Raw genomic sequence first — 24,035 nt, 5'->3', positions numbered from 1 at the left:
AAACTTTATTTTATTCCAGAATAATTACTCTGCTTTGGAATTGCATTAATTGTTCCCAAAAAAAACCCCAAAAAACCCCAACTTATTCCAGAATAGAAGCATCCCCATAGGGAGTGGCTCTGCAACAGTTTATTCTGCGATAGCTACTCTAGTCAATTTCCTCATGTAGACAAATCCTTAAACACTATGCCCAATGAGAGAGTCAACTGAAATGCTGACGCCAAGAAAATCCATAGTACATTCAGTACCGCAAATACTACAATATAAGATCTCCAATCTAAAACCGCATAGAACATTTAGAAGTCAGTACCATAAAGCTGGTCTGTGGAGGGCTTTAAAAGTAAGCAATATAAAATTTTGAAGTAAAAACTAATAGAGAACTTTGCAGCAGCACAGAGGAAATAGAGAGTTTAAATTAATTCCAGTGAAAAAGGTAAGTAGCCAAGTTTTGTGCATCACGTGGTCTCTGGATGACCAGTTAAGACACTTCACTATATTTCAAGCACAAATCAAGAGTTCCAAATCTTCATTTCAATCCTGCTATATTTTTAAATTCTAAAATGCCTGTTTGGTGAAACATTAAGTTTTCACACCACAGGCACGGATGTTACAGCATACCAGACAACTATCCCTAATTTTTAAAATGATGGAAAAAGTATTGGACAAACAGGTACTGAGATCTGATCAGACAGTTAATTACTTTGCCTTAGCTGAATTCAGGTCCCTCCCCTTCCCCTTCTTTAATAGATATGGCTAATAAAAGACTGGAGGAGGAGGCTTGTGAAACAAATCACTACAGTAGGTAAATCAGTCTTCAGCTTGCACTGAGTAAAGCCATATCATGTCTTGCACCATATTTTGTAAGTGGCTCAATAATTAAACGAGTAAGTACAACAGTGATGTGGGCATAACTCGGGGATTGATTCTGAAGGGGAAAAAAATCAAATCCTCTTTCAATAGGCTACCCCTTAGCTCATATAAACATATCAGAATGAGACACTATAAAGGAGAAGTACTGAAATACTGGCACATACAGAATTAAAGAATGCAAAGCAATTAAAATAAATATCTTGATACAGGTTTCAAAAGCAAACAAGAAGCCAGAGTCTACGTTGACATTTACAAAAATGCAGCCACCCAATGCTCCGATGGGGATAAGGGTATGTACAGCTTTAGATTGTGGTTTGTGAAATGTGTTTATAAAACTTGTATCCACCTCTGCAACTCAAAACAGCTTCCCTCAACAGGCCTCAGTCAGCATGGCCTCTCTCCCCCTACAAAAGCCAAGACACCAAATAGATCTTGTTGCAAGACCTGTAGGTCAGTAAACGTGGGCTCTGAAGAATTCTACTGACGGGGAAGTTAGATGCACAGTTGAGGATACCCTAAAAACATCTTGTGTTTCCAGCACCTCATGATTAAAATCAAGAGACTGAGCTCTGGTGTCTCTGTTAATAACAGCAGTATGACAGTGAACCTGAGGTGGTCTATGAAGTAAAGCCAAGACTCAATATATTTAAGGTTTTTATGGTAGGTTAAAACCAATACCCATTCATTTTTGGGTGCATTTAAAAGAAGCCTGTGCAAATTGCTTGGCACAGAAGTAATGTGCTCCATGTAAGCAGAGCCCCTTACGCAGGCAGATACATTTTGCGCAACCTAGAACTTTTTTTTTTTAAATCCCTGCAGGAATCCACAGTTGTATCTCAATATCAAATGTATCAGAGCAGCTGACAGATGTAGAAAAATCAGCAGGGACACACACCTTTTATCCCTCATCAACAAAGTATCCGTACTTAAAACGAGACTGATCAATGTCAGAGGAAATCTGAGCACACCAGCTATTGCCAGAGTGGCTTCAAACACCACCTTCCTCAAGGGTGACAATTAGGGGGATTTTTAGTATTACAGGCAGGCTTCCATGAATAAGGACATAATGCTTCTTAAAGGGAAGTTGGCACACTGACCTCCCAAAGGGACACATGGACAGTTCACTTCAACACATCCACTGTCTCAAGAATTTAACCACCAGATGGTCGTGAATCCATCTTACTGGTGGTGCTGGAAGTCTCCCCAGCATGATGGAAAACTCCTTAACATTGCAGGACTCAAGAGGGTACTATTGGCTGTAACACCAGCCACATTTGTCTCCTCCAGACACATTTTTGTTCATACAGAAAAGCAGGGATTTGTCACATGAGAGTGATTTAGTGTATGAAATACAAACTGTAGGAAATATCGGACTACAATGGATAAAGGCAGCAAGGATTCACCAATAACAACCATACAGAATAGGGCTTGAACTAATTGGCCACTGGCTACTGCACTAGCCTTTCACCTATCAGTTTAGCTTGAAATCCTTGCTTAGGTCATAAAAGAAAGTGTGATCTCAAACATCATAAAAGCACTTCACAACTGGCACTCTCTCTTCAAAGAGGGCCAGGGCTGGAACAGCTGTCCTGCAGAAGTAAAGAAACAGATTGATAGAGCCAGAAGAGTTCCCAGAAGTTACCTACTACAGGACAGGCCTAACAAAGAAAATAACAGAACGCCACTAGCCGTCACCTTCAGCCCCCAACTAAAACCCCTCCAACGCATTATTAAGGATCTACAACCTATCCTAAAGGATGACCCAGCACTCTCACAAATCTTGGGAGACAGGCCAGTCCTTGCCTACAGACAGCCCCGCAACCTGAAGCAAATACTCACCAACAACCACATACCACACAACAGAACCACTAACCCAGGAACTTATCCTTGCAACAAAGCCCGTTGCCAATTGTGCCCACATATCTATTCAGGGGACACCATCACAGGGCCTAATAACATCAGCCACACTATCAGAGGCTCGTTCACCTGCACATCCACCAATGTGATATATGCCATCATGTGCCAGCAATGCCCCTCTGCCATGTACATTGGTCAAACTGGACAGTCTCTACGTAAAAGAATAAATGGACACAAATCAGATGTCAAGAATTATAACATTCATAAACCAGTCGGAGAACACTTCAATCTCTCTGGTCACGCAATCACAGACATGAAGGTCGCTATCTTAAAACAAAAAAACTTCAAATCCAGACTCCAGCGAGAAACTGCTGAATTGGAATTCATTTGCAAATTGGATACTATTAATTTAGGCTTAAATAGAGACTTGGAGTGGCTAAGTCATTATGCAAGGTAGCCTGTTTCCTCTTGTTTTTTCCTACCCCTTCCCCCAGATGTTCTGGTTTAACTTGGATTTAAACTTGAAGAGTGGTCAGTTTGGATGAGCTATTACCAGCAGGAGAGTGAGTTTGTGTGTGTATGGGGGTGGGGGGGATGTGAGAAAACCTGGATTTGTGCAGGAAATAGCCCAACTTGATTGTCATGCACATTGTGTAAAGAGTTGTCACTTTGGATGGGCTATCACCAGCAGGAGAGTGAATTTGTGTGGGGGGGTGGAGGGTGAGAAAACCTGGATTTGTGCTGGAAATGGCCCACCTGATGATCACTTTAGATAAGCTATTACCAGCAGGACAGTGGGGTGGGAGGAGGTATTGGTTCATATTCTCTGTGTATATATAAAGTCTGCTGCAGTTTCCACGATATGCATCTGATGAAGTGAGCTGTAGCTCACGAAAGCTTATGCTCTAATAAATTGGTTAGTCTCCAAGGTGCCACAAGTACTCCTTTTCTTTTTGCGAATACAGACTAACACGGCTGTTACTCTGAAACCTGTAGATAAACATGTTCGGAGTGCATTATGAGAGATGTTTGTAGAAAGCCAGGAATTCTGCAGCCTTCAGCAAATACTAAAAATGAAAAAAAGTCTGCTAGTACAGTTACTCGTTACCAAAATACAGAGCACATTGATAAGACAAGATTTATTCCATATTGTTTTCTTTATTTTAAACGGAGAGAACTGCCATTTATGAAGACCCTGAGAGAGATACACAGCAGCAAAAAGTTAGTTACATGCAATAGCATTCTCACTTTAGTTAATTTAACACCATTTAACTATGTAACTTTAGAATATATGTGCAGGAAATGCTAATGGAATAACAAGCTTATAGACCAGAACATGCCAGACAGAGAAAACAGATCTGACTCAGTCATATGGTGTTTGATCTCAGGAAATTGCTGTTGCAGAAATAGATGCTTTCAGAAGTTTTTGAGCTATGCGTGGGGATATCTTGTTCAGGGTTTTACACCTGTACCATTTACACTGAAGGCATGAGTTCAACTTTATCTACCTCTCCCCATCCCCAGATGCTTTTGCAGGATTTTCATTCTAAAGACGCTACAATAAAGTTCAAGTTAACTTAAGGTTCTATCAGGAGGACATTCTCATTCTGGGTGGGCTTCTGAGACTTGAAGTCTATAAAGCTCAGCATTATCTGGGATTGTAAGAGAGTCTCCTTAAAAGGTACCAGGAATGCTGCCTCTGGTCATCTGTTCCCTCCATTCTTACAGATTAGGTACATCCACATCTATCCCAATGCCATACTGGAAAATGGACATCTTCTTTAGTGGTCTCCACTAAAGTTTCTCAGCGAGTGCTCCAGCATCATCACCTAGATGATTTGGGGGGCAGAGACGGGATGAGGGGAAATTGAGGAGAAGGGCTTGTGGGATTTACATAGCTCAGTGGTACTTGATCAACAGTCTTGAAGATTCCAAATAGAATCTCAGTGAGTCTGCAGAGCTGATCTATGCTCCTCACATTAGCCTGGATTACAGGTACAACGAGCGAGATTGATGATCATTCTTAGCCGAGGCTGATAGACACAAGACAACAAGGAGAACACCAGGCAAACAAATCAATTCTGTTGAAAACATGGAGATCCACCCTTCTCCTATCCACCCTATTGTGCCTCCCAGTAGCAAGGATAAGAGAATGTATGATTCTATTTTTCCCTCCCCAGAACAAGAATTATTCTTCACAGCAGGAGAAGGTAGGCGATGACATTGAGCAATATCACATACAGAGGTTGTATCTATACGTAGTAGCATTGACTTATGATGCAACATCCTTACACAAACGCCTCTATTATTTGAGGATCTCAGCACAATATCTAACCATCACACATTTTGTAGCTCTTTCCCAACAAACATGAATGTCAAAGTAGTTCTCCAGCTGTGAAAGTTCCAATGCTCCTGCTGACATAGCTAGCTAGCCAGCCATGATCATCTTTCAAAACAGTCATGCAATTTATTTTTTATTAAATGAATAGTGGCTTTCCCTGAGAAATCACAAACCCTCCCCCTGCTTCATATCCTACAGAAGTCCTCCTTTTGATCAAAGACATGAATGTCGTTGATGCTCTGCAGGTGCAGCTAGCAATTCTTCTAGTTTTCAGATAGATTAGTTATTATTTGCAAAAGCAAACCAAACCAAACCGTTCCATGGATAACCAGGGCCAAACACTGTCTTATTCAGCAGGGCCAAAGTTCTGCAGAATTGGGAAGCTTATTCCCTCCATTTTTACTCTCTTGCCTTCCCACTCCCCATTTCTTCTTCATATCATAAGTGATGTGTCTGCAACCGAGCTGAGATTGTTGAGGGCAAAAGCCAAATCAGCACCCTTTGGTGGCTTTTTAGTGCACTGCAGATCTTTTCTATGAAACAGGGTGGATTATTCGGCATGTTAATACATTTCAGTCAAAAACCCCACCAGTCCCCAGGTTGCTACAAAAAACATCTTCAGACTAGTTGATTTTTAAAGTTCCCTTTGATACCTATTTATTTATTTGGTTTGCAAGATTCCCCAACTTGCTTTAAAAATATTAATTTAATTCTAGGAAATAAACAGTTTGTATGGTAGAGGTATTTGCTATGATATTGCACTTTTAAACGAAATCACTATTTAGAATTTTACTACCTACAAGACCTATAAACATTTTACATTCTGTGGATGTGAATGCCAGGAAACTGTAAAAGTAGGAAAACAAAACTGCTACATCAATACTTTTTCCAGGTATAACTGTAGTTACAGCAGACTTGAAACTTGTCCAGTTGTCATGGGCAATAAATCAATATATAAAATGGATGAATAAAGTTTGTTTCCCTTTCCCCCTCCCTCGTCATAAATGCTCATAGAAAAGCCTGGAGAAGGGGGATTTTTGTGCATGGGTTTGTAAATATTCATGACAGCTTTACAAGGTTCCAGGAGTAGCCATTTAACGCCCCGAAACTGCAAGTTAATGGTGTGTGGGTAAACCACAGGAAGCCCCATTAGTCTCAATGGCCATTCTGTGCAGGGGGGAGCCTGCAAGAGTAAGTGCATGATCAAAATACAATATAGGAACAAATTATCAAACTATCAATTTGTAAACACCTGGAGAATAACAGAGTTCAGGAATAGCCAGCGTGGATTTGTCAAGAACAAATCATGCCAAACCAACCTAATTTCCTGCTTTGATGAGGTTACTAGCCTAAGGCATGGAGGGTGGGGGAGGGGAGAAGGGAGCTGCAGGCATGACATATCTTGATTTTAGTAAGGCTTTTGACAACTCCACATGACATTCTCATAAGCAAACTAGGGAAATGAGGTTGAGACAAAATTACTCAAGGTGGATTCATAACTGGCTGAAAGACCACCCTCAAACACAGTAGTTATTAATAGTTCACTGTCAAACACAAGAACATAAGAACGACCATACTGGGTCAGACCAAAGATGCATCCAGCCCAGTATCCTGTCTGCTGACAGCGGCCAATGCCAGCTGACCCAGAGGGAGTGAACCTAACAGGTAATGATCAAGTGATCTCTCTCCTGCCATCCATCTTCACCCTCTGACAAATAGAGGCTAGGGACACCATTCCTTACCCATCCTGGCTAATAGCCATTAATGAACTTAACCTCCATGAATTTATCCACTTCTCTTTTAAACACTGTTATAGTCCTAGCCTTCATAACCTCCTCAGACAAGGAGTTCCACAGGTTGACTGTGCGCTGAGTGAAGAAGAACTTCCTTTTAAACCTGCTGCCCATTAATTTCATTTGGTGGCCCCTAATTCTTATATTATGGGAACAAGTAAATAACTTTTCCTTATTCACTTTCTCCACACCACTCATGATTTTATATACCTCTATCATATCCCCCCTTAGTGTTCTCTTTTCCAAGCTGAAAAGTCTTAGTCTCTTTAATCTCTCTTCATATGGGAGCCATTCCAAAACCCTAATCATTTTAGTTGCCCTTTTCTGAACCTTTTCAAATGCCAGTATATCTCTTGAGATGAGGGGACCACATCTGTATGCAGTATTCAAGATGTGAGCGTACCATGGGTTTATATAAGGGCAATAAGATATTCTCCCTCTTATTCTCTGTCCCTTTAATGGTTCCTAACATCCGGTTTGCTTTTTTGACTGCTGCTGCGCACTGCATGGATGTCTTCAGAGAACTATCCGTGAGGACTCCAAGATCTTTCTCCTGATTAGTTGTAGCTAAATTAGCCCCCCCCCCCCATCATATTGTCTGTATAGTTGGGGTTATTTTTTTCCAATGTGCATTACTTTACATTTATCCACATTAAAATTTCATTTGCCATTTTGTTGCCCAATCACTTAGTTTTGTGAGATCTTTTTGAAGTTCTTCACAGTCTGCTTTGGTCTTAACTATCTTGAGCAGTTTAGTATCGTCTGCAAACTTTGCTACCTCACGGTTTACCCCTTTCTCCAGATCATTTATAAATAAGTTGAATAGGATTGGTCCTAGGACTGACCCTGGGGAACACCATTTATTACTGTTCATTCCTACTCTGTTTCCAGTCTTTTAACCAGTTCTCAATCCATGAAAGGATCTTCCCTCTTATCCCATGACAACTTACATATGAGCCTTTGGTGAGGGACCTTGTCAAAGGCTTTCTGGAAATCTAAGTACACACTGGTTCCCCCTTGTCCACATGTTTTTGACCCCTTCAGAAAACTCTAATAGATTAGAAAGACATAATTTCCCTTTACAGAAACTATGATGACAATTTATGTTCTTCTATGTGTCTGACAATTTTATTCTTTACTATTGTTTCAACCAATTTGCCTGGTACCGACATTAGACTTACCGGACTGTAACTGCTGGGATCACCTCTAGAGCCATTTTAAAATATTGGTGTTACATGAGCTATCTTCCAGTCCAAATTCTGGCCTCCTCCTCTGACCACTTTACATAGCTCCAGAAGACTAAGGAGGCATTCCTCCTGCACAGGGGCAGTGTATAAACTGCCCCCCCCCCAATCACAGTCCCTAGTACAGGAGTGAGAGCATGTTGCAATCTGGAAATTTTTCCTGGGGCTCAGCTGGGAGGGTTTTGGGGGAGAGGGCTGTTATAACTTATGCTAAAGGCCACATTAGCCCCCAGAGGGACCTAAACTCTTGGAAGTGCAGCATAGAATCTGCCCCAGGACTTTGAAGGTCCAACAGCCAAGAGATCACTACTATGTGACAAAGTAAGCCATGCAATTATTTTAGACTGAAAGTTGGGGGGGATAGCTTGAAGGGATGGTTTTGTTTCCCCCAAACAGGTCCATTTAATCTTTTACAATGTTTTTATTATGTATTGGCTTCTGTAAACTGTCAATACATACCAATTTGGGGTTCTAAATTGAAGTCTCCTGTAATCTGCATTATAGTGGTTCTAGTTAGTCTCCCAAGGGTTTCTTACAGACACCGTATCCCTGTCCTCTGGGGAGAAGCAGAGACCGTGGGTTGGGGCTGTGAAGTTCTGTCAGCATACAGAACATTCTCTGTCCCAAACAGCATCAGGAATGGGGAAAAAAATTAAGCAATTACTGCTTTCTTAAAGATTGGGTCCAATGTCTTGGGGGTTGTTGGGGACCCTTATACCCCATAACAAATGATGTCCCTGGCAGAGAGAGGCAAAGGTTGAAGCCTACATAGTGGAAAAGGGAATGTGAGAAAGCTGCAGTCTGCCTTCCAGAGCAGAGCCACAGAAGAACCTATGGAGATCATTATGGGCACAAGGCAATCTCACAGGCAGCCTTTGGAATCCCTAATGTATCCAGAAGGATGGAGGTTGGTGTCATTGAGTAGATAGACAACTTCACATCCCCACACAACGGGGATTTGGGGTGGAGGCAAACAGCGGCCCAGAGAATGTTTTCCCAGAAAATGTTTCCAATTTTTGATGAAAAACAATGCCACATGGTTTAATCCAGCCATGTTGGAAAATCTAATTATATCTTGGGCCATTTCCCGTATGTTTACAGTGTCTTGAAAAAACATTTTGGTCCAAGGCTCATATACAGATGGGACATTCAAGCTGGTCAGCCAGCACAACTTGGTAAGGTGATGGACAAATAGGAACTCTGATACTGCAGTGATGGCATTATCACTGATGCAGGACTGCAGACAGAAAGAGAGCAATAGGAGGTAAGGCCTAGTGCATGTCAGTGAGCATTACCAGGCACACTATCAGTGACAGTCTGGCTGATAGGTCAGTTATGTGCAGACGGGGTGCCACAATACATGGGCTCTTAGAGACTGTGACCACATAGCATTAAGAACTGGACTCTCAGGCTTCAATAGGGCCTGGGATTTCATCCTGAGCTTCCACAACTTCTTTTGAAGTGCACCTGAGACTGGGGTAAATACCTCCCAGCAAAATCATGTCTGCACTTGCATTTTAGAAGAATGGACAGGCTTAACGGTTTGCAGTTTCACCATGACCTCAGTGTATGAAGGCATTTCCATCTGAATTTGCAGATTTAGATCTGAAAGTGCAGCATTAGAGAAGTTCACCATAGACATTACCGATTCTCAAACTGTGGGTTGGGACCCCAAAGTGGGTCACAACCCCATTTTAATGGGGTCACTAGGGCTGACTTAGACTTACTGGGGCCCGGGGCCAAAGCCTGAGCTCCACCGCTTAAGGGCTTCATCCCTGGGTGCAGGTTACAGGCCCCCTGTCTGGGTCTGAAGCCCTTGGGCTTTGGCCCTCTGCCCAGGGTGGAGGGGCTGGGGCAGGCTCAGGCTTTGGTCCTGTCTTGGGGCCATGTAATAATTTTTGCTGTCAGAAGGGGGTCGTGGTGCAAGAAAGTTTGAGAACCCCTGCATTAGAGCATTGTTCTGTGGCTTCTTACCCTTAATTCTGTTCTTACAGTGGACACTGAAGACATTATGGCTTCATCTACATCAATGGGACAACCCTTTTCAACATCAGTTGAGGAGGGTCTAGGGTAGCCATCTTCATTTCATAAATTCAGACATTACATCATGCTACACAGGTAAAACAGGGTATTTCTGTACAGCTGCCAATGCAGAGCTTTCTATTTAATATATAGAACATCTGTCCATCGGCCTTTCAAACTTTTGACGAGATGGTGTAATTCTCTAGATACATTCCCTGAATCAGAGCAGAGTTATCCTTACTGTTCTCAACCCAAACAAAAATCAGCCAAAACAAAAGACTATTACAGTGCACCCTCCACCTCCAGAACTGGTTTGTTTACATTTTGGGCCTCCAATATACCTTGTTTTAAAGCTAGCATGATGGAGTATACTCCCAGGCCAGTAGGTGATCAATGGTCCTATAGGCACATCACTCTGGTCTGGTGACTGTCAGTCATAACGTACTTCTGGCAGATTTAACAGGTTCCTCTCTTAGAGAGATGAGCCACAGGGGTTCCAGCTCTGCACATCTTCTTGGAGGAACAGTTATTTCTAATCATTAGGTATAGAACTCAAATAACCTAGAAGTTAAAGCTGCAGGAACAACTTATATGGCACCCAGAACAACCTTCTTCCCTACTAGAGCCACAGAAATCAAAGTGAGTTTGTGAGCACAGCACAACGTCAGCTCAGATTTCATCTAAGGGGATATGCAAAATTTCAGATGAAGGACCAGCTCCTCAGCTGGTGTAAATCAGTATAGCCAATTTACATGAGCCAAGGATCCATCCCATAGGATTCATCCAGATAAAGCACTGCTCCAGTGAGATATTCTGGCCATTGCAGACTCAAACAAGTCTTACCTTTTCTCTTTGAATCATTTTCATTGTCAGGATTTCAGCTTCTTCAGCCTCCTTCTTGATTCTTGCATATTCTTCTCTCTTTAGCTATATGGTATTGGGGGAAGAACACATACACAGACAATGCAGTTTGGCTTTTGTATTGCACCTCTTCCAACCCTAAATTTTTATTCTGATGAAGTTACAAAGAAAAAGGAAAAAAATCAAACATGTGTGCCCCCTCACTGTAATTAGAGAACAAAGACATGAACTGTACAATAGCTCCTCCATGATGTTAGTTTTGAACAATCTGTTATCAGTAGGTAGTTATGCAAGCATCCATACTGGGTCCCCAGGGGTCTGTACTGGGTCCAGTCCTATTCAACATATTCATAAATGATCTGGAAAAAGAGGTAAATAGTGAGGTGGCAAAATTTGCAGATGACACAAAACTACTCAAGATAGTTAAGTCCCAGGCAGACTGCGAAGAGCTACAAAAGGATCTCAGAACTGGGTGACTGGGCAACAAAATGTTAGATGAAATTCAATGTTGATAAATGCAAAGTAATGCACATTGGAAAACAATCCCAGCTATACATATAAAATGATGGGGTCTAAATTAGCTGAGACTACTCAAGAAAGATCTTGGAATCATCGTGGATAGTTCTCTGAAGACGTCCACGCAGTGTGCAGCGGCAGTCAAAAAAGCAAACAGGATGTTAGGAATCATTAAAAAGGGGATAGAGAATAAGAGGGAGAATATCTTATTGCCCTTATATAAATCCATGGTATGTTCACATCTTGAATACTGCATGCAGATGTGGTCACCCCATCTCAAAAAAAGATATATTGGAATTGGAAAAGGTTCAAGAAAGGGCAACAAAAATGATTAGGGGTATGGAACAGCTTCCGTAGGAAGAAAGACTGGGACTTTTCAGCTTGGAAAAGAGATGACTAAGGGGGATAGGATAGAGGTCTATAAAGTCATGGTTGGTGTGGAGAGAGTAAACAAGGAAGTGTTATTTACTCCTCATAACACAAGAAGTAGGGGCCACCAAATGAAATAGGCAGCAGGTTTAAAATAAACAAGTATTTTTTCATACAACGTACAGTCAACCTTTGGAACTCCTTGCCAGAGGATGTTGTGAGGGCCAAGACTATAACAGGGTTCAAAAAAGAACTAGATAAATTCATGGAGGATAGGTCCATCGATGGCTATTATCCAAGATGGGCAGGGAGGGTGTGTTGAGCCTCTGTTTGCCAGAAGCTGGGAACGTGTGACAGCGGATGGATCACTTGATGATGATGTGTTCTGTTCATTCCCTCTGGGGCATCTGGAATTGGCCACTGTCAGAAGACAGGATACTTGGTGAGATGGACCTTTGGTCTGACCCAGTATTGCCGTCCTTATGACTGACCTTTACAAGCGTGTATGCTCTTAATAATGAGGATAATACTTACAGCCCTCAGAGGTGGGTTGGTGTGTTGATTGACTAGTTACTGTTTATGTAGCATGTTGAAAATATGAAGGGCAACTTCGGTGGCATTATCATTAACCTCATTATTTTAAAGGTGATCTGCAACATTGTTTACACACACTTATATAGCAGTCTTCTCATTTCCTACATTACAGAGAAGTCTTTCAACTCCACCTTTTCTTTGTCTCTTTTGAAGTCTCATGACTTCTATTTCTTTTGTCAAATAACTGGGAGTTCATTTTACAGCCACATGGAATGGTGGGCCTCAGAGGGGGAAAGAAAAAAAACAACAAAAACAGTATTTCGTAAATTAAACTAAAAAAATCACATGTATTCCTCCTGACCTTTTGCTGATATTTAGATTGCAAGAGTCTGATGTGTTGTCTTTGCCTAGCTTCAGCCTCGGATTCTGTTCCACCTAGAAAATACAAATTGCATTCTGCATGTTAGAAAATGTTATGCCCAAGTTGTCAGCAACAAGAGATACTAATATAATAAATACATTAGGCATACATGAGAATATTTTCATAATCATGCTGATAAAAATGAGAGATTGAAGAGGCCTATTTTAACTTTTTGCCCATCTCTTTTTCTAATGTCAGTTTTTCTCCAGCACAGGATTGTTATTTGCAGAATATTCTTCATTGTATTGTCCTTTTTACTGGTAAATGACTGAAGTTACGAGGGTTCATCATTTTACTTGAGAGACTATTTCATGGTTTAACAGTGTCTTACTTTCTAGATTAATTTCCTGATGGTCATCCTAAATTTTCTTTTGCTCAGTTTATTCAAAAAATTGTATGTTGGTGCTAGATTTGGTCCAAAAAAAAAAAAAAAAAAGTATTTCACAAAAATACTTTTCCAAAATTGATAGAAAATTTTATTGAGGTTTCTAATTGGATGGCCCCTAACCATCAAAGCACCTAACATCAGTGAAAACACAGAATTTGCTCTTTATTAGCAAGGGGGAAAACAACACTCAATTTTTAAAGCAATCAAAAACCTGATTGAAAACACAAGCCTCACCTGCATCTTAGCCTTACAAACCAAGGTTCAAATAGTAGGAAGTATAGTTTTCCGAGGCATGGGTCCTCCATTGAGAGCACCCAGCCTCTAGCCATGAATCTGTAAACTCTAGAACAGGACAGCAAGAGGGACCCAATAGATCTTCACTCTCATGGCAGGGCATGGAGAAAGAAGTGAATTGATTTAAATCTCATTATTCTCAGTTCTTGTGCTAGGCTACTCTGAACAATTCCTCTTTTCCATGATGTTCCCTCCATTTATAGAAGGCAATCGGGTCTCCCTTTGTTGTTTGGACAAGCTAATTCCTTTAATTGCAGCTCCATAATTATTTCTGACAGGTTTCAGAGTAGCAGCCGTGTTAGTCTGTATTCGCAAAAAGAAAAGGAGGACTAGTGGCACCTTAGAGACTAACACATTTATTTGAGCATAAGCTTTTGTGAGCTACAGCTCACTTCATCGGATGCACTCCCCATTGTATTTTCCACTGAATGCATCCGATGAAGTGAGCTGTAGCTCACAAAAGCTTATGCTCAAATAAATGTGTTAGTCTCTAAGGTGCCACAAGTCTTCCTTTTTGCATAATTATTTCTATTTTTCTTCTCTGCATTCCTTCCTGTTGGTCAACATCTTTGTCATTACAGAGGTACCCAAAACTACAAAAGCTAGTTGCATGAGTGCTACATACAGAACTATTACCTTCCTAGTCTGTGCGGACACCCTGAGGCTTAACTTTACACACCTGTGTAGTCCCCCTAGGAATCAATGGGACTATGTAGTATGCAAGACAATATACCTACTATTGGCACTATAATCAGCACACAGTCGGTACTATAAATAATTTTTCCAGGTTGAGCATTTTTGTGTTACTTCCTGAACCCTTTTCTAGCCTCTCTGGAGCCCTGTGTATTATTTCCCCCCCCCCCCTGGTATTGCCAACACTTTGCCTTTTAGTGTCATCTGCAAATTTAACATCAGCTCCAGCTCCTGATGTTAATTAAATCCATGTGCATAATCAATCTCCAACGGAGGCACACCACTGGACATCAGCCACTACTCAATATATTGCAGTTCATCATTACCCTTTGCTTACAGCCTGCCAGCCAGTTTTCAATCCATTCAACAGGGCTCATATCCAAGACAACTTTAATTAATTTTTTAAATAAGATTTTTTGAAGCAGTATATCAAATGTTTTAGTCAAATCAAAAATGTGTTACATTTTATATTCACTTTATATATATATAAAAAAACAACAATGACGGTTGTCAGGCAGGATTTGTTCTTTATAAACTTACGCTAATTTATTGCTTAGAGTTCTATTATCTCAGGGAAAGTATGGAACTCAAGTTTATTTGTTTGTTCTCTATGGTACCTGAAATTATGTAGTCCCAGAAAGGCTGGATGTCTGCCAGTCACAGAAATAGTGCAGATTTGGAATTCTTACAGTATTTAATCAAGGTAGCCAAGCAATTGTAGAACTTCAGTTTGAGGAAATCTGAGGATTTGGACACTAAAAATACAGTCTCTCTAAAAAGAGTCACTCTCAGAGAAGAGGCATTAAAAGAATTTGCGATCTAATAAGCCTATTTAATTGTACCATTAAAAATGCCATTGGGAATCTTTCTTCAAGCCTCTGCTGGCCCTCTTAAGCCCACATGAGCCAGTATAGAGCTAAAGTTCTTAATGCCAGATATTGAATATAGTGGACATTTCTCACCGGTCATCCATATGTATTTGCTTCAATTTGGAAAGTACCAGCACTAACTGTTGATGTAGCCTCCTCAAATGCTGAAGTTTCTACATGTCAGAAGCCTGTTATTTCTTTTCACTGTAGATACATATCAGATGTGAAGTCCCCAATGAAGTGAATCTGCCTTTTAATCTGTGTTAATTACTGTGCATTTCCCACAATTCTGATTCCTCTGACGGAAGCTCTGAGGCTCCCTCTTAGTCATTCCACTCACTTTATGGAGTTGAGAACACACACCAACAGCTCTTTAGTTTCATTCACATTAGTGATCAATGGCTCCAGGTCTAGTTGGCAGCTGGTATCAAGCAGAATACCCCAGGGGTCGGTCCTCAGGCGGTTTTGTTCAATATCTTCATTAATGATCTGGAGGATGGTGTGGATTGCACCCTCAGCAAGTTTGCAAATGACACTAAACTGGGAGGAGAGGTAGATACGCTGGAGGGTAGGGATAGGATACAGAGGGACCTAGACAAATTAGAGGGTTGGGCCAAAAGAAATCTGATGAGGTTCAACAAGGACAAGTGCAGAGGCCTGCACTTAGGACGGAAGAATCCCATGCACCACTACAGACTAGGGACTGAATGGCTAGGCAGCAGTTCTGCAGAAAAGGACCTAGGGGTGACAGTGGACAAGAAGCTGGAGATGAGTCAACAGTGTGCCATTTTTGCCAAGACGACCAATGGCATTTTGGGATGTATAAGTAGGGGCTTTGCCAGCAGATCGAGAGATGTGACTGTTCCCCTCTATTTGACATTGGTGAGGCCTCATCTGGAGTACTGTGTCCAGTTTTGGGCCCCACACTACAAGAAGAATGTGGAAAAAATTGGAAAATGTCCAGCGGAGGGCAACAAAAATGATTAGGGGACTGGAACACATGACTTATGAGGAGAGGCTGAGGGAACTGGGATTGTTTAGTCTGCAGAAGAGAAGAATGAGGGGGGATTTGATAGCTGCTTTCAACCACCTGAAAGGGGGTTCCAAAGAAGATGGATCTAGACTGTTCAGTGGTAGCAGATGACAGAACGAGGAGTAATGGTCTCAAGTTGCAGTGGGGGAGGTTTAGGTTGGATATTAGGAAAAACTTTTTCACTAGGAGGGTGGTGAAACACTGGAATGTGTTACCTAGGGAGGTGGTAGAATCTTCTTCCTTAGAGGTTTTTAAGGTCAGGCTTGACAAAGCCCTGGCTGGGATGATTTAATTGGGGATTGGTCCTGCTTTGAGCAAGGGGTTGGACTAGATGACCTCCTGAGGTCTCTTCCAACCGTGATATTCTAGGATTCCTTTTTCTCCTGCCGTAAGCTCTGAAGTTCTTGCTCTTTTCCAAGGGTGTAACTTGAGCCATTTCAAGAAAATGCACATGAAGGCAACATTAGTATTAACAGATGTGAGCTAATAAGGGGGCAGAATGCAAAGTTCACCAGAACTTGAAGGAAAAAAAAACAAACCATTTGCCTCCTAACCACTGGGAAGTTTTCCATGGCAGAGATATGCATCTCAGGAGGATTAAGTCATCTATTTCTGTAGAACTGTCACCATATACCCTTTGAACCAAGTTCTTATCCGTGGTCATTAGGTATCTCCATGCACAAGGAAGCACATAGCCCTGACTAAAACGTGCCTTGATTAAAAGGACCCCCGAGTCCATGTCCTTCTGGATGATAAAGAAGGTGGAGGCTTCCCCAGTCAGAATTAACACCTTGCTAGCCTTGTCTACACTACCAAAGTTGCCCACTGGCAATAGGAGCTGCTGAAACAGGGAGGAACATGGTTTGACAGGAATTATCAACAAGGACAAGCCACATTCAGAATCATTTCAGATAGGCTAGTGAAAGCCTGTTGCTGATTGTTTATCCAGAGGGGAGGAGGACTCTCCCACACAGATGTTAGGAGAGAGGCAGAGTGGAGGAGAACTCTCTCTGTTCAGCAGCTAGGATGCAGACAGTGAACCCTTCCCCCACAACACACCAAGCCAGGACAAGAGAGCGACAGTTCCTTTTCCTTTCCAGCAGCTGGGAAATGCACTTTCAAAGTTAAACACCCACTAGCTAGTGGTTGATATGGAAGCGGGTGCCTTAGGACAGGAAGCCCAGCACCTTCCTCCCCAGAAGATGGGGGAGGGGTGGGCTTTTCACTTCTGCAACATTCCACCGCCACTCTTCCATCGAAAGCAGAGGAGGGCAAACTACAGCCCGCAGGCCACATCTGGTCCATGGGACCCTCCTGCCCAGCCCCTGAGCTCCCGGCCCAGGAGGCTAGTCCCCAGACTCTTCCCCCCCGCAGCCTCAGCGCGCTGCCGGCGCAACGCTCTGGGCAGCCGGGTAGCACAGTTGCAGAGCTGCAGCCTGACCCGGTGCTCTGGGCAGTGCAGTAAGGGGGCAGGGAGCAGGAGGGGTTGGATAGAGGGCAGAGGAGTTGGGGGTGGTGGTCAGAGGGCAGGGATGTGGATAGGGGCAGGGCAGTCAGGAAGGAGGAGGTGGGGTTAGATGGGGCGGCAGGGGACAGGGGGTGGTGGATGGGGTAGGAGTCCCGGGGGTGCTGTCGTCAGATAGGAGGCAGGGGCCAGGCCACGCCTGGCTGTTTGGGGAGACACAGCCTCCCCTTAACTGGCCCTCCATACAATTTGGAAACACATGTGGCCCTCAGGCCAAAAAGTTTGCCCGCCCCTGATCTAAAGCATTCATTCAGTCTTGAGCTAACAAGTTTAGACCTTCAGTTCCTAAATATCTTGTAAGTTTTTCAAACCCTGCAGTTCACTTTTGCCTTCCATATACCTCCTTAGCCCTGTATTCTACCCCTTTCAAGATTGCTTGAAAGAAAGATTTCACTCCAGTTGCATGTACTGTTTTTCAGTTATACTGTTCTTATTTAAAAACAAAGCACAACTACAAAGGCTGGTTTGTGAATGAGGTTTCAACTTCATCAATACAGTCTGTCTATGCATGAGGGTAGGCAAAAAGCCACCTTAACTCTTTGCCTACCTTCGTACATAGACAGCAAAATTGCAGCAACGTGGATCCCAAATTTTATAGAAATGTAGAACTGGAAGGAACCTCAAGCAATGATCAAGTCCAGCCCCCTGTGCTGAGGTAGGACCAAGTAAACCTACACCATGTCTGACAGGTTTTTGTCAAACTAGTTCTTAAGAACTTCCAAGGATGGGGATTCCCTTGGAAACTTATTCCAGAGCTTAACTACCCTTATTGTTAGAATGTTTCCTGTAATTCCTTTGGAAAGTACCAAAGTACTTACCAAAGTACCAAAGAAATTCCAAACCTTCAGAGGCCTTCAGAGGACAACAAGAACAATTGATCATCATCCTTTTTATATCTAACGTATCTGAAGACTTATCAGGTCCCCTCCTGCCCAGTCTTCTCTTCAAGACTAAACACGCCCAGTTTCTTTAACATTTCCTCATAGGTCACTTTTCCTAAACCTTTTGATCATCTTTCACAAAAATGTGGCTGCTCTGAATGATTTTTGGTAGCCAAAATGAATCATTTACAAAATACTTTATGTTCCTTCCTTGAGCAAAAGTTGATATGATCTGCAGTTTAGAAATTACAACCCACACTCACAGTTTGATTCATTGACCTATTGGCCATCCGCCCCGAAACTTGAAAAAAGTGATCTCCCACTTTAGTTTCATTGTAAACACCAGTGATTAGGGCACCACATAATGTACTTTAGGAAGAGGATGCAAGTAGTTTCATGCCCTCTTCTGAAAGTCCAGTCTGGGGTGCAACCAGCTGAGTAGAGCCAGAAGAGTTTAGAAAAACAGCAAGTCAGACATACTGGTTAACCATTTCCCCCATCCCCTTATTGTTAGAATTCACCTTAAAAAAGGAAGCCATTTTTAAATTCCGGCCTAATGCTGCACTTACTTTTATATTTGTGTCTATTTTTGTGGTTATAATTTTCATGTTACAGTTTCCAGTGCTCTCAGCCAAGTCACTCACTGTGTTTTCTTCAAGTTGTTCTTCCATTGCCTAAATAACTATTCAAAATATGTAAGTGATAATGTTTTACAGGGTTTTCTGCACCAGTCAGATGAAATTTCATGAAGGCGAAAGCTATGTATTTATGTTTTAGGAACTTCTTCATAGTCAAGTTCATTAAAATCCCACCAAGAGTAGCTATTATCGCTAACATTTTAACCATTATTTGGTTTTTTTTTGTTTTTTTTATAATCCACCGAGTCAGCTCACTTCTATTTCCTTACCCAGTTTCTGTGGTTTCAGGTTAATTGGTCCCGGCCGGTGCTGTTCCTTCCACCTCTCCAAGTTCTCCAGTTCTTTGTTGGCAACTAAATCAAAAAGAAAACAATCAGCATACAGAAATAAGAGCCACTACTGTAAGGAACTTATACTACTGTTAAATTACATCACATTAAAAACTATGTGCACTCAGGGGCAGGTCGACTCTATTCTCCACAAACATAGTTCAAGCTACACTAATGGCTGGTCCATATGAAAGATTAATGAGCCTATGGCGCCAGCTACTAGCTAGGGGACTGCTTTCATCTCTGAAAGCCTTGAGTTCAAATCCTATTATTGTTGTCTTAAGCAGGGCTGGCTACTATAGATATATAGACTATAGTCATGGTAGTTCCTGGCTGGTAGCTCTCCCCGATAATACCAGCAAGTTACCTATTTAAAATTATATAAATAAATGCATAGAACTCCCAAGACACGTGCCAACTGTTACTGCTCACTCATGCTGCTTTTTGTTCTTTCCCTTCCCTGCATTCATCTCTTCTCTATGGATATTATAGGCTGTGGGACCATCAAGAAAGTTAATCTCTTCGCTGCAGCCATTTTTGGTCTATGGAAACTAGCTGCACTGCCCTCCCATTAGTTCCCCAGCCCAGCAGACCTTCCTGTGACGTGCAGAGTTATGGCACCCCTACCGAGCAGGGCAGGGCAGGAGCAGGCTAGAGAAGATGGGGTGGGGATTGTGGCAGTTCTGCATCTTGGCAATTCTCCTCTGCATGGGGACTATGGCAACAGGGGACACAATCTAGGGTGGTACTTGGGCTGTTCTAACCTGCTCCAGGGGCCAGTCTGACTCTTGCCAGCTTTAGTAAAGGGAAAATAAAACCTCCACTCTCAGACTGCCTACACAGTAGGGTGAAATGTGTTCTGCTGAACGTATGTTCAGACCTACCTTCTTCTCTAGTGACAACAAGGCCTTAGTCACCCATGCCACTCTCCACTAGCACTGGGAAGAATTCCCCCGCTTGTCATTTTCCTTGTCTGTAAACCATCTTGGCCCCAATCCAGCAAGGCGCTTGCAGAGCTTTAAGCATGTGCATTGCACTCAAAAGTTTTCTGCTGGACTGGGGCCCTAGCGTTTTGTTGTCACAACACAAACACAACTACCACCATGACAGCAGCATTGTGTCTGCCTGGGCTGATTCTCGCTCCTCTGAATTGTTTCCCTCCTGGACCTAAGGATGGTAATGGAACAGATGCCAGGATTCACTTTCTTTCTAGAGGAGAACACCACAGGCCCACACCAGCTTACTCCAGGAGTGAGGTAAAGTGAGCCCTGGATCAACCACAGAGTCTTAAATTTAAGAAATTAAAATTAACCACTCTCCAAAGGGTTTCAAACCACACAGTGCTGACCCACTGCTCCTACCCGGCCCTGGTAGTTGTCTGACATTATGAAAGATATTGGTGAAGAGTTACAGTGCAGAGTTACTCCCAAATATAAGAACAAAAATTATGAAAAATCTTCCAGTTCCTGCCAAATAAAACTCCTTAATTTACTCCTAATCTTTTCTGTCCAGAATGCGTATTCATTATTTACTAGCAGTGGCTAAACAAAAATATTTAAGCCAGCCAATATGAACTTTTACAATGAAAGAATACTTTAGATTGCCATCTAAAAGAATGTTTACTGTATACCCTGTAAACATTTTGAGGCTTGTGTGCATTTATAAAATTATGTAAATCACTTGCATCTCTGAGCTTGTTACCAAGGAATTTATGTACACAGTTCTTTTGATTCCTGGATTTTGTGGTGTTCTCTTTTTTTTAAAATGTATATGATTTTATTTTATATGCCAAATTTTCAGTAAAATGGGCTACTGCAATTTTTTTAAGGGCTTGGTGCATTTCACTGCATCCTTCAACATGGAGGGAAACTTTAGATATTAGACCTGATTTGGGGAGGCAGCAAATGTCTACAAGAACCTATTGAAGCTCAAGGGGTTTAGTATCTGTTAGTAAATATTAAACCTTTTAGTTCTTTCTGTATATTTGAGTCATTTATATATTAACTATTCCTTAGAATCTATATTCAACAAAGAGAATGTCTGAATCTAAGGCCAAGAACACTGGTCCTTCACCGATAAGGAACGCTAATCGGGAATTGTGTGTGTTAGGCTGTATTTAGTAATTTGTAGTGCCTTCATGTCTATAAAACTCCAGATATTCTTGGAAACCCCCTCTTTAATATACACATATTTATAAACTTATGCACATATAGCTTACATAAGCACATATAAGCTTGGGAAACTAGTGAGGGATGATTGTTACTGTAGATCTTCCCTGTTGATTCCCCAACAGAAAACAACGATTGTGGGGTCAGAAGGACTCACTGAAAGACATTATCTTGAAGAATTATTGCTCCTTTCAGCTGTAAATAATCATGCCTTCACACATAAGTCAGGTAAACTGAGAATGCATAGCAGTGATATCAGAACATCTGTTTATTTTGGCAAAGAGGGTTTCTTTGCCTAAAACCCTATATGACAACACTGGTAAGGGAACATAGTTGGGGAATGAGAACTGCACCTCTCTCCAGATACAGTAAAGGAGAGACACAGAGCCACTTCTTGGTCTGACAACACAGGCGTGGTAATGTATCTATTTCTTTCTGCATAATGTTGTACTAATCTCTCATTAAATAATTCCAATTGAGCCGGTTGTTCTCCAATTGTTGCATGTCTGAGTTAGAGTTGAGATTGTTGATGTAGATATTCTGTGCTGTTCAAATATCAAGCCATTGGAGGTAAGATGCCTTGCATTGTGTAGTTGTACTTAGAGAATTTGTTAAGCACATTCTATAAATGGACATTTTCTCCCTGAAAAACAGTACACGTGACCAGTTTAACCATATAAACATGCAATAGGTATACTATGCCAATATTGGCATTAGAGAAAGATTAACTTGACCATGGATAGCTAAACAATACTCAAAATTTGATCTTCAAACCTAAACTCGACACCTGGGGGTGGGGGGAAGGGAAAAGAGGAGGAGGGTTATGAACTTTAGGAGGGGCATCAAGTTAATTCTGAATGTGTCTTGTAGAACTTTGTTTGAACGGCTATGACACCACCTTTCTAATGGGAACATTTTTTACAGATATCCCATCTTTCTATGGTTGAACTATTAGTTTCCTAATTTGGCTTTTCTACCCATGCAAAATATTTTAGAACAGATACAAGAAGAGTCTGCATGGTGATGGAGTTCACCTTTACTAGGTGATCACAATCGGTGCTTAATTTTTGCTGGGTCTTGCCAGGGCTGAGCCCCGGCACCTCTAGGTTTGCCATATCAGTTATGAAAGTAAAAGAACTGTTTGGTCCTAGCACCTCATTACAAATTAAGCACGGATCACAATGATCCATTCTGGCCGTGGAGTCTATGTTGTGGTAGCTTTATTATCACAGCTGCACACATAAAACCAATGTAAAGGCGGAGATAAAACTGCAAGGGTCATAAAGCACAAACACAAAAGCTGCATTTTGTAAAAACAAAAACACAAAAATTCATCTTGAGAGTGTTAGAGAATGCACTTACTTTTCTGTATCTTGTTCCTTCTGGTTTCATTTGGAGGTATCAAGACATATGCGCTTGTACTGGAACGGAAAGAACGTTGTTAATTACTGTCATATGAGCCGATGAATTCATTACTATCCTCTATTTCAGTGTTTCCCCAAACTTGGGACGCCACTTGTTCAGGGAAAGCCCCTGGCGGGCCAGGCTGGTTTGTTTACCTGCTGCGTCCGCAGGCTCGCCGCTGCAGGCCAATGGGGGCTGCACTGGCCATGGTTCACCGCGGCAGGCCAGTGGGGGCTGCAGGAAGCAGTGCAGGCCGAGGGATGTACCAGCCACCACTTCCCGCAGCCCCCATTGGCCTGGAGTGGCAAACCGTGGCCAGTGGGAGCCACAATCAGCCGAACCTGTGGACGCGACAGGTAAACAAACTGGCCGAGCCTGCCAGGGGCTTTCCCTGAACAAGCGGCGTCCCAAGCGTGGGAGACACTGCTCTACTTCAATATGGACCTTTAGAATTTCTGTAAGAATAGCTACAAGGTTTAGAACAAAACTGGATGTATGATTTCTGCAGTAGGTATATACACAGGGATGTTTTCAATCACAAGCCATGCTGTATGTCATGTGTGTCAAGAATAAGATTTTCAGAAATATGCAGCATTGGACCAACTCTGCTTACGAAAGTCCCACCCTTACTGCTGATATAACGTCTCCTTCATTTCAAGATGTAGGAGACTATGTCCATAGATTTGCTACAAAATGCTATACAGTACATTCTGTCCATGAACATCAGTCAAACGTTTGTCTAATGGGGAAGGCGGGGGAAGTAGCAATTCTGGGTTCTATTCCTCTTCCCAGGCTCCATCCTACAAGGTGCCTAGTGCTCTCAAGCACCTATTGATGTCCATCTTTGGCCCGTGCCTCAGTTTCTTCATCTATAAAATGGGGATAGTACATCACTGTGGTGTCATGAAGCTTAATGCTTATGAAGGACTTTAAATTTTCTGGGCATATTTATTACTTTGCAGTAGTGCCTGAACCCCCCCCCCCC

General features: G+C 42.1%; 1 protein-coding gene across 5 annotated transcripts in view; it reads right to left on the bottom strand.

The window, feature by feature from the left end:
- Positions 1-24,035, bottom strand: part of EPSTI1 (epithelial stromal interaction 1) — an 81,203-nt gene that overhangs the window by 47,202 nt on the left and 9,966 nt on the right. For 3 of the 5 annotated variants that reach the window (XM_073345463.1, XM_073345473.1, XM_073345490.1), the window contains exons 2-5: positions 23,009-23,067; positions 19,419-19,502; positions 12,769-12,842; positions 10,971-11,054 (exon numbers count right to left, since the gene is read on the bottom strand). In XM_073345463.1, coding sequence (XP_073201564.1) covers positions 10,971-11,054; positions 12,769-12,842; positions 19,419-19,502; positions 23,009-23,067 — 301 coding nt within the window. Of the gene's footprint in view, positions 1-10,970; positions 11,055-12,768; positions 12,843-19,418; positions 19,503-21,999; positions 22,290-23,008; positions 23,068-24,035 lie in introns of those variants that run through there. The other 2 variants (XM_073345500.1, XM_073345481.1) reach the window with 2 other exon arrangements.

Source organism: Lepidochelys kempii, chromosome 1 (genome assembly GCF_965140265.1).
Source record: "Lepidochelys kempii isolate rLepKem1 chromosome 1, rLepKem1.hap2, whole genome shotgun sequence".
In the NCBI taxonomy this organism is placed as follows: domain Eukaryota; kingdom Metazoa; phylum Chordata; order Testudines; family Cheloniidae; genus Lepidochelys; species Lepidochelys kempii.
This window is presented reverse-complemented; position numbering and strand designations above follow the sequence as displayed.